The 11427-nt window shown below is 50.4% G+C and overlaps 1 protein-coding gene across 1 annotated transcript; it reads left to right on the plus strand.

Annotated features, from left to right (window-relative positions):
* The first annotated feature begins 8718 nt into the window (after positions 1-8718).
* LOC123428285 (heavy metal-associated isoprenylated plant protein 39-like) lies at positions 8719-10006 on the plus strand. Its single transcript, XM_045112478.1, has 3 exons — positions 8719-8998; positions 9105-9180; positions 9315-10006. Exons 1-3 carry the CDS (start codon positions 8993-8995, stop codon positions 9689-9691), a joined length of 459 nt encoding a protein of 152 aa, XP_044968413.1. The 5' UTR covers positions 8719-8992; the 3' UTR covers positions 9692-10006.
* The last annotated feature ends 1421 nt before the right edge of the window (positions 10007-11427 follow it).

Below are 11427 nucleotides of genomic sequence, written 5' to 3' on the forward strand. Positions count from 1 at the left end.
TTGGGCCGGAAATGAAGGAACAAGCTTGATGAGCCTACCCCGGGGTTATCCCCCGACACATAGCTCGAGTCCTAACATCTGATTATGACCGAATGCATTTTTAACCACGGGTCATTCCATCTCCACTTCTCCTTCAGGCTGGTCATACTGGAAGTAACTTAAGTACTATCATGAATTTGGGATTAGCAAACATGTTGATGTGGCAGATAATTAAAGAAGAAGGAGAAAGTTAGAGTAACATACGTAGACACTACCGTAACATGTTAAATGCTATGCTACTATGTGGCATGCATGTCAATAAATGAGACTATCTATGATACTCCCTCTGTAAACTAATATAAGAGCGTTTAGATTACTATTTTAATTATCTAAACATTCGTATATTAGTTTACAGAGGGAGTACTACTTTATGATTCTATGCACTATGAAGGTAGTATCATACAATAGTATCATATGCATGATACTACTATATGATACTCTCCACTATGGCGAGCCTCATATGTTAATTAGTTCGTACGTAGGGCGGATCAATTCCAATTTGCTGGGCGATTGGCAGACCATTCAATACTAGAGCATCCATAACTCGACCCCTTATATCTGTCTTAAACGTTTGACCAGACCGTTCGATCATTGACCGGTCATAAAAGACTGATCTAATTGAAGCTCTCAAACCATGGACTAACGTCCAGGCTAACTAACATCCCTTATATTCAGTCCAAATATAGAACGGATATGAGGTGGTCCGGGTGCGCCCGCCACGTCAGCCCGTCCTACCGCTGGCCCATCACGACCCATTCCCCGAGCAAATGCTAGCTTATTCCACTCTGCTCCGCGAGCTTCTCCTTCCCTCAATCCATCGGATCCGTAGTGCCGGCGAGCATGTCCAGCACCGGTAGCCACTCCGGCAGCAACTCCAGAGACGAGGAGGAGCTGGTGCTCCATATCACGCTCGAGCGCTCGCGTGTCGATACAGGCGGCAACTCCAGGTCCGGTGCGACACCTCATGTAGCCCGTCGCCACAATGTCGATGTCGGCCCTTCCCGCCCCGCACGTGGATCTGCGAGCCTTGCCCAATCTGCTTCTCCTGCCAGACAACCTCCTCCACCTCCAAACACTGCTCCACGCGTGCAACGATGGTTCTAGTGCCCGCTCCGTAGGCGCCGCGGATGCGGACTCCTGAGTCAGACGCACCCGCCACCCGCCGTGAGAGGCAGACGGAAAGGAAGAGGGCGAGTCTGACTTGGCTGCGCACTTCGCTTGCCGCCGCCGCATGATGCCGGTGCCCGACGAGGAGGAGTGTCTCCTCCAATGAGTGTACCATCGGTCACTTACCACTGCGGAGATGGACGTCTGGCGGCTCCGGAGGATCAACGTCGCACAGCTCCGGCTCAACATTGAGCAATCCGAAAGGGAGGAAGCGGCGGAGGCAGAGAGGGTGGCCAAGCTCCAGCGCAAGCAAGACCGCATCGTCAGGCGCTTGCAAGGCTACATCATCATCTCCGATTCCTTTTCCTCCGACGGCGACCCACCTCCTGTTGTGGATGCCAAAGCATCGCCAACCACCAGAAGGGCAAAGGTTCGACGAGGAAGTGGTGATCGGAAGGGCAAAGGGCCTACTTTTAGATAATCTAGTATTAGTATGTAGTTAAAATGTGTCAGATCGTTGAAGTGTGTCAATTATGCGTGTTTGGTGATGTTTATGTGAGTTGTGTCCGTTTGTCTCACCGTCGACATGTCTTCGTATGATCTTGCTTCGTCGGCAAGGCCAACATAGTCATCCAGTAAAAAGTTACCGTCCATCGCATCGAAGCCTGCATATTCATCAATAAAAAAGCATGCAATGAATATTATGTGGCCATAACGATCTTTCTCCTAGCCGTGGGTGCCCTGTGCCACGCCGGCTAGCCATGGAGAAGGAGAGAGAGCGTGGGAGGGGGAGCGACGGAGGGGAGTGAGGAAGCGTTCGGGTTTGGCCGGCACAACAGTCTTGAAGAGAGCCTTAACAACTGTTAAGACTGGTTGTAATGGGTGGTATCATATGGTTGTATCATGCATATGATACTAGTGTATGATACCACATTCGTAATGCAGAATATCATACATTAGTATCATAGAGTAGTTCATTTATTGCCATACAAGACACATAATAGCACATCATTTAATATTTTTATGTGTCTTGTTAAAAAAATACAGGGATAAGTGAAGGCGTAACACACATGTGTGTAAATTTTCAGAAAAATACATTGAAATGAGGACTGTGCAAAAAAAATAAATCTGAGGCTTTTTTACACATGACAATATTCATCGTTTCAGGCCATGAATTTGTCTTTTTTGTGCAGATCGTATTTCAAGGTATTTCATCCTAAATTTTGCACACATACTCATAACATCCTTCTTTACTTCCATATTTTTTTCAGATTTTTTTGAAACCGAAAAATTTGTATTTTGAATTATTCAAAAATTTCGGCCTCCATGAAGGCCGAGCTCCAAACGTCCGCACTCTTATAAGTTGGGCTATAAGACTTCTTATAACCAGCAATTGGCTATACTATTAACCATGCTCTTAGTATTAGTATTTTCTCAGTTGATTAGGCGCATTAACATTTACACATGCTACATCTCACAACCAATCGACGACTATCTTGGTCCCAGAGTTTTTTCAAGGGTGCCTTCTAAACCGTGACGGAGGGAGTAGCTATGATACTCCCATTACGGGCATCCTAATGACTTGTGTCGCCATTGACGGACAGCGTGGGACCAGACACTCAAAACTTGCTCAAAAAATGGCTCGTTATTTTTTATCACTACCAGGTTATCGGTTCGTTGTAAAATGCCATGAGGCGTAAACTCGTAAAGTGATGGTTTTCCGCAGTTTCGCAAGTCGTGACACCAAAGTGATGGTTTCGTGGTTTCTTATAAGATGGTTTGTGCATTTAACTACTTCCTCCGTCTCGGTTTATAAATCATCTTACGAAAATCAAATAATCTCAAAACACTTAGGCATTGTGCATTAACTTTTATCTTGTTTTTTGATTTTTTGACATGAATAAAGAACCAACCAATAAAAGACGTGGGATGTGTATGTTTTTAATGACTTGATACTAACTAGCACGACATGGAGTGATCAATTAATTCCATGCAATGATATTACTCCCTCCTTCACAGTTTAGAAGGCACGGTCAAATTTACGTTTGTTTCCACAATAGACAAGGTCTAGGCGCATTGCATTTATTTCTAGCAGCTAATTAGTACTCCCTCCGTCTCGGTGCATTAGGCATTTTAGGAGGTGCACTGCAACCTAGGCACGCATAGATTGGGTAGGAGAAGAAAATTAAATTGCAGAGGAAGCCAATCACACCATTCCTTTCTCAACTGAAAATGTGCTATTAATTAGAATACCTCTTGAAATCCAAAAAGTGTGCCGCATAAATTGCATGCATTGGTCCTTCAATTAATAGATGTGGTCTAATTAATATACATGCAACTAGTACTACTCTAATGTGCCTTAGTGTTTTGGGATTATTTGATTTTCGTAAGATGCCTAATGCACCGAGACGGAGGAAGTACTCCGTTGTACCATGCGTAGCGTGAATACTTCTATTTTTTAGTCCATCTCACAGTCAATCAATAACTATCTAGGTTCTAGAGAATTTTCAAGCATACCTTTTAAACCGTAACGAAGGAAGTAGTCAGCAAATTAACGTTAAATTTTTTTTTCTTTCCGTCTTAATCAAGATGCATAATCTAAAATAACCTATAGATCAAGACGGAAATAGTAGAAGAAAAGGGTGCCCTCTAATATCATTGTATAAAGGACACGTCATACAAGGACCGGTCTGGTTCCTGGATGGGATGCCGGACGGACTACATAGCCAACCATGCTACTACCATAGTACCATTATTATTTCCTTGATGTTGATTGTTTCGTTAGTACGTACACAGCCCGAAACTAGAAGCATATCTCTGCTTCGCATCATGGTTGTACGGCTGTTATATATATCTGCTTGTTCACGAGTTCTAACATCTGATTAGGACCGAAAACATTGTTATCTGCGGGTCTTGATATTCCATCTCAACCACAACAACAGCATGTCATCGATCAACGCATTTCATTTGTTAATTCAGTTCGTGGGGGTATGCAAATCTGCAGGGCGATTGGTCGTCCCTCCATTATTAACCCGACGCATCGTTCTCGCCCGACGCATGAGAATTTAGATTAAGTAGCTATAATAATAAGCTGGCCAATGGAATATTGATTTCCTCCGTTCCTCGCCGCCGGGGTGTGGCTATCTACTCCACTATCTATCAGTGTGTTGATGGACTCCTGCTTTGTGCTGGCATCTCATGGACCGTTGACGCACGCATCCGGCATGTCTCACCGCTACTTCTCTCCCAATATTTTAGGCTCAAAGTTGATAGAGATTGATTGATTAGGCGCTAGATGGAGCAAGATCACGTCACATATTTCGTGGTATATACTAGCAGCCTTTTTCGATCCCAACTTGCTTCGCGAGGCAGAATAGACCGCTAAGCTCAGTTTTCTTCTTCTTATCTTTCGCGGGAGTGCGACGCGGGAGTGGGTGTCAAAGGACGAAGGAATAGAATTTGTTTCTGAACTCCATGCACAAACGTGGCTATCACCCGGAGAGGGTGCCGCGTCGTCATCGTCATCGACGGCCCAAAACAGGACACGTATTCCCTACCTACGCCGGTGGTCTATCGTCTCCCGCGCCCTGTTGCAACCCTCAGTACTGTTACGAGTACATCGACCTCATTTTCAGATCCACACTTATCGACCGAATGCATTGTTAGCTAGCTGCATGCAGGGTTACAATAACATCCCATCTCCACCACAACCGCATGCACCGTCAATCAATTTTTAACAGCATGTGTGGCCGTAATCAGTCCGTGGGCGCGCGGATGTGGGCTGCTGGTTTGTTCCAGCACCGCATGAACCGCTGATGCATGCATCATGCTAATCCTCTTCGATTATTCTGCAAATAAAATTCCCTTAACCCCTCCACCCACCCTGATTTCTTAGAGGCAGATGACGGACAGTTTCGAGTTCAGACTCTTCTGCCTGAGCAGATCGGCACAAGGCACACATGGGCTCTTGTCTTGTGTTGGTGCGCCCACGATGATGCACCGGGCGCTGCGCAAGCCAAGCTAGAAATGAACTGCTGTACTCCGTATTATTTTTCCGGCGGGCCGGCGACGATGGGTTGCCAATGCACGCGCACGACGGCCTTTCGAAGCCACGAAAAGCCTCGGGATTCTGCTCCAGGAGCACAGCACCGGTTTTGTTCTCTCGCCAAATCTTGCATGACAGTGTAGTCGCTTATCATGTAGAGTACGTCATGAAAGGGATGGTTTGGACTTTGGAGCCCGTCCGGATACCAAATATGCGCCCATCGCATGCATTATCACTTTCGCTCGATCATCAGCAACACGGGCCAAAACGGGACACGTATATGTGTTCATGTTAAGAAAACGATGGATACGTCTGCACGGTGAATCGCGCGCCCAACATCAGTCTTCGCTATCGGGAGCTGGTTACGGGAGGAGTGTGGTTTTAGCTTGTCTTGCATGCACTACCACTAGGTCCACTAGCAGCTTAGCTAGCCATCAAGGGGAACCGGCTAAAATCGTTCCATGACGTACGTAGCATCAAAATCCAAAATTCCAAATAATCAACAACAGTCGCAGTCCTGCTTTTGGCCATTGTTGGCGGCTCCAATGCTGGGACAGGGTTACGTACCAACCATCTCCTACGTCTCTACAGCCTCCACTATCAGTGATGATCGTGTCCTCATCACTCGACAGCCCACGGACGTGTACGTACGACAAATCGACGCGACTCGGCAAGGTCTTCCCGGCCCGGCCAGGCCAGTGGCCACCATAGCGGCTTGCAGATTTCCACCGGCCCTGTCGCGCGTCATCCGTCCCGTCTCGCCGGACCTCCACGCGCGCACGGCTCTCCTCTTCACCAAGCACGCAACAGCTATAGCGACGGATGGAGCCGAAAGGGGAAAAAATATATCTCAAATCCACCTTTGTTACCGGCCATAAAATCTCAGACCTTTCAGCATTTCCTGACTGAATACGCACCACAACACCGCGCGGTAACCAACGGTTGTATTGACGAAAAAGGGTTTCCCTCTCTTTGTAGTTCAAAGCAACCGACACCGATATAACCGACGATAGATGATGGGACCAAAACAACACACTCATGCTCAAAAGAAACTAAAAACAAAATACAAAAGAAAAAAAACAACAACAACAGCAGGTCAACCAGAGAGCAAAGAAGCCTCGCCACCGCTGCGTCCACCAACGATCTCCCACCAAACTCTCAGACTGTGAATCGTCGGTACCAATCAACACCTCCAACAAGGGACTCGACAATGGCGACGCTGTTGTCAAGGGCTTCACCCGATACCCGGCGAGGAGAAGGAAAGGGTAGCCCCGACGCCCTCCAGGAAGGTCTGGCGGCACCCTCAGGCGCCACCGCGTCGGTGTCGACCGGACCGACAGGGATTTCTCCCGATCCCAACCTTCACCTCGGGCGCGTCGGAGCCCGCCACCAACCGGCCACCATCCCACGCCAACACGATCTAGAAGCTTCCCACACCGTCTCCCTGAAGCAAATACGCGAGGCCCGAAGGAAGGAGGTGCACACATGCCAGAAACCAGGACCAGCAGTACCGTAGACACGTCGAAGGGACCGACCTCCACCACCACCGAGGTAGTAACCGACCGGACGCAGCAGCAGCGGCATACGAGTCCCGCGGGTCCACGGGACCGGTCAGGCCCCGCCCGTTAAGCCACTGCTGCTGCGATGCAGCAGGCGCGTTAAGGCTTCGCCGATCTACGTCTGAGCAGGAGCACATCTCCATCCGATCGAAAGCAGCAGCACCAGAGGACTGAGCCGGCCTGCCTAAAACCAGATGGGGCCCAAGGGACCAGACCTGGGCCGGAGGCGACGCACCGGACCAGCACACCGACGGCCACCACCACGCTGCCAAGGGCAGCTCCACCGCGACATGCCACCCGAAAAACGCGGACCGCCTGCCGACCGAGGCGCACCGCCATCCGGACGCTGCCTCGAGCGGGAGGCCAAGACGAGCGGGGAAGGGAGGTGGCGGGTGGCGGTTGTACTCACTGTTAAGCATATACATGGCTTGATTTAAAAATAACTCCACTTGGTACATGCCAGTAGTTCGCTCACGAGTCCTAACATGCATCCGATCACGACCTAACACATTGTTAACTGCGGGTCGCAATAACACAAGATATTCCGTCCCCACTGCATTAGTAGCACGTCATCCATGATCAAGGATCACATTTTAATTCGTTCCTGCCTACTATACGTGCCGGGGCCTGCATATCCGCAGTGCGATTGGGCCACCCAACATTGTTAGCAGCAAATGTAGCTATCGGTGCGTGTGTGTAGGTGGTTGATGGTCTCCTTCGGTTCCGTTCACGCACCGCATGGACCGTTGACGCATGCGTCACCGGCCGGTTCACCAAGAATTGTTCTTCTAACCCCTTTGCACGGACTATTTAATCCTTTTTTGTTAGCGGTGGAAGAACGGTTTAGTGCACGATGGAATTAATAAGCACGCTTTCATAGCGAGAGGGACGTCGTCGTTTTACCGGTGCGCCTTTTTGACGGAGACCCTTGCCTCTGAAGGTTTCGATTTGATGCATGCACTGTATGTGTGGAGGACGAATAGATTGCCGCTCATGGGGCACGCACCCAGTTGGACATTGATCACTTGGGTAGCTGTTCCCGCGCTCTTCGACCGTGGGAAAAGGCTGCCATGATCGAGCTTGATCTCTTCTACCCTGCAAAAGGGCTGCCAGCTTTTGGACTGATTTTCTTCTGTGGCGTCCGTGGAACAAATCAAAGGCGCGTCACGGGAAACAAATTAAGCCTGGTTCCTCCAGAGGAGGCCGCGTGCATGGCCACGCTGATTATTCTCGCGACTGACCGATGACCAGACCGTTAACCGTACATCCCGATTCCACGGCAAACTCTGCAGCGGGCTCACACCGTGGCGTTCCTTTCGCTTACTACTAGTAATTCCGGGCCGTACGTGGTTGCAAGCGCGGGAATGGAATGACCGTCAGCGGTCGCCGTAGCAAAAACGATGATGATGATGGTGATGATGAGTCACGTGTGTCTCGGGATCGCAACGAATCCCACAATTGGCAAAAGCCAGCGACAGCACTGCACTACACTCCAGTCAAGGTCGTCCGGCCATTGGCCACCACGTGCACATTCATACCATCGACGAGAGAGACGACTCGCCAAGGTCGTCCGGCCTCCGGCCACTGGCCACCGCGCGCGCGCGCCCACCACCGGCCCCGTCGCGCATCCGGATCCTTCCCGGCGCACACGGCTTAGTACTATACAGTATACTGCCATGTGTGTATGTTCTAAGCGACTTCGGTTGAAATTTACTAGGATTTTTTCTTACTGCCACTCCCCCAGTCGTCCACCCGTCCAAGCAACCAACGCCGGCCCGGAACGCACCAAAGGTGTCAAATCGATCCTGCTTGTGATTACGGAGTACGTCTTGCCGCCGTGCGGGCATCCAACGGCGTTTGTTTTCACAGCATCATCCACCGGCGTTTGATACCACGCGATTCAGCTCGATCCCACCGAGGCCGGCTTCGTCGCGGCTTCCTTGGCCCCGACGTAAACGCGAACGCCGGGCCTTGCTCTCGCCACGCCACGCCAGTGCCGCCCATGGCCAGCCGCCTATAAAACCAGTGGCCCGGCCACTCCCTCAGCCGCCAGATATACACACACCATTTGTCAGTTGCCAGTAGCCACAGAATCCGTCGCCAGAGCCCAGAGAGAGACAGAGTTCACTCCACACGTCGCCAGAGCCCTCCTGCCTTGTCCTGTTGCTGAATTCCCTTCGGCTCGCCGGGAAAGGCAATTCACCGCCGTTGAAGCACCGTCCGTCCCCGGTCGCTCGCCGCCATGAAGGTGCGTGTTTACCTGCTGCCCGTCGAGCTGGCGGTTAATCTCGGTCCGTGTTGCGGGTTCTTGGTCGCTGCTCCGGTTGCTGATTTCCTTTTTCTGACCATCACAGAAGGTCGTGGTGAAGCTGGACGTGCACGACGACAGGCACAAGGCCAAGGCGCTCAAGGCCGTCTCCGGCCTCCACGGTACTACCTCATGGCTCATCCCCGTTCCCCCTTCCAATTCCTCTTGCTCTGCTTCGTCATACAGGCTTAGAGTAATTATAGGCGGAATTCAAGGCTAGAATCCTCATCCATGTCTGAATTTGGACTTCCCTCAGGCATCGACCAGCTGGGCGTGGACATGAAGGACCAGAAGATGACCGTCGTGGGCACGGTCGACCCCGTCGCCGTCGTCGGCAAGCTGCGCAAGCTCTTCCCCGGCGCGCAGATGGTCTCCGTCGGCCCGGCCAAGGAGGAGAAGAAGGACGACAAGAAGGACGGCGGCGGGGACAAGAAGGCCGGCGGAGACAAGAAGGACGGCGACAAGAAGGACGGCGACAAGAAAGACGGGGACAAGAAGGACGGCGACAAGAAGCAGCCGGAGGCGAAGCCGCCCGTGCCGGTGTACCCGCCCTGCTGGTACCCGATGCCGCCGCAGCCGCGCTACGTCGTCCACAGCGCCGAGGAGGACCCCAACTCGTGCGTCATCTGCTGATCGGCACGCGCCGCCGCCGCCGCCCATCTCCCTGTACATTTGGTCGCTGTCCTGTCCTGCCTGTCTTCCTCTGCCGCCGGCGGTTGGTGGTTGCTGTACTCATAAGCCCACCTGCCGCAAGGATCGACGGCGGGCGCTACACTTGCGTATACGGCCGTGTAGTTACCAGTTGCACTGCATCGATAGGTGCTGTTTGTCTTATTTTTGGGAAGATGTCGACCGCCGGGATGCCAGTAGTATGCATCTGCTGATCAGTTTATAGAGTGGGCACACCAGTGTGAGAAGAACTATAAAGAGAAAGAACTTTTGATAGTATCTGAATTTCAGAAAATGCTGCCCAACAGGTCTGAAAAGGACTTATGTTTGTTCTCCTGATGAAAAAACAGAGTGTAAATCAGTACTAAAACCATCGGGATTCATGTCACATTGGAGTATAATACTCCATCCGTTCCTAAATATAAGTCTTTTTAGATGTTGCATTAAAAGGCTACATACGGATAGGAATGGTTGTGTGATGACTGTTGTGGCTGAGAGAGTAATTTTTTGCTCAGCTGAATCAGGTAAAATCGCACTATGATAGGAATGGTTATGTGATGACTGTTGTGGCTGAGAGTCTCCCTATTATTGGCTTCGATATTATTATGGGAGATACTGGGCGCCGGCGCACCGGCCCGAACAATCGCGCCGGTCGCAACGCAGCTGTCCCTTCACCGTCAGATCTCCCCTCACATCCTTAATCTCGAGCCACGAACGCGAGCGCCTTGCCGGCTATGCTCGTCCAACGTGTAACGACGCTCCCCACCCCTCCCCTCTCCCCCCTGCCCTTCGACGGTCGAGGGGTCCTTCTCCCGTCGCCTTCTCTCGTCGGACGTCCTCGTCGCCGGTCGCCGTCTTTGCAGAGCCAACAAACGCGAGCACCTTGCCGGCCGTCCCTTGCAGCTTTTTTCATCAACGGTTGTAGCATTTTATGTCAACGGTTGTAGTATTTCACCATGGCAATGACTGCTTGCAGCTTTTTATATTCTGGTTGCAGATATTTTCATCAATGGTTGTAGCATTCCGCCATGGCAATGACCGCTTGCAACTTTTTATATGCTTGGTTGAATCTTTTTTATCTCGCTTTGAAGCTTTTTCAAATAGCCGTTGCAGCAATTTTGGATGACGTTTGCAACACTTGTATACGCGTGGTCCGGCCATGGCGGCAGGCGATGAGAACGACGGGCGGAGGCTGGATCCGGCGATGCAGTTAAATGAAAGAAAATGATGGAGGTGTAAGCAATGGTGATGATATGGACCGGAGTCACATGATGTTCACTAGTGATGTCTCTCCCAAAAGATGATAAACAACTATGCTTGGGTGAACAAATTACAGCTGGGCAATTGACAGAATTATGAACGCACCGCAATGCTAATTATGCTACTTGAAAGTTAGAGGCTCAATAGTAATGGACAGTACCCAAGACAAGTAGACCGTTATTCATCAGCATCTACTTACTAATCATCCACCTTGAGATATCTATCCAGAACATCTCGCTGATATTAAGTTGCGAGCCCCACCCAAACTGTAAACTCAAAGAAACGGACAACTGCATTAACGAACTATGCGTAAGGTAAACAATCCTTGTAACCGTGGTTAAAAGCACCGTTGATTTATCCCTGGTGGCAACAACACATACCCTAGTCTCATGTTTCTGTCACTCGAGCTAGACATCAGGGGGCATGAACCCACAATCATG

This window comes from Hordeum vulgare, chromosome 2H (genome assembly GCF_904849725.1).
Source record: "Hordeum vulgare subsp. vulgare chromosome 2H, MorexV3_pseudomolecules_assembly, whole genome shotgun sequence".
In the NCBI taxonomy this organism is placed as follows: Eukaryota; Viridiplantae; Streptophyta; class Magnoliopsida; order Poales; family Poaceae; genus Hordeum; species Hordeum vulgare.

Excerpts from the sequence above, each read along its gene's own strand:
- LOC123428285 (XM_045112478.1), top strand. Across the intron at positions 9,181-9,314 it reads GGCCGTCTCCGGCCTCCACG|GCATCGACCAGCTGGGCGTG; the intron begins GTACTACCTCAT and ends GACTTCCCTCAG.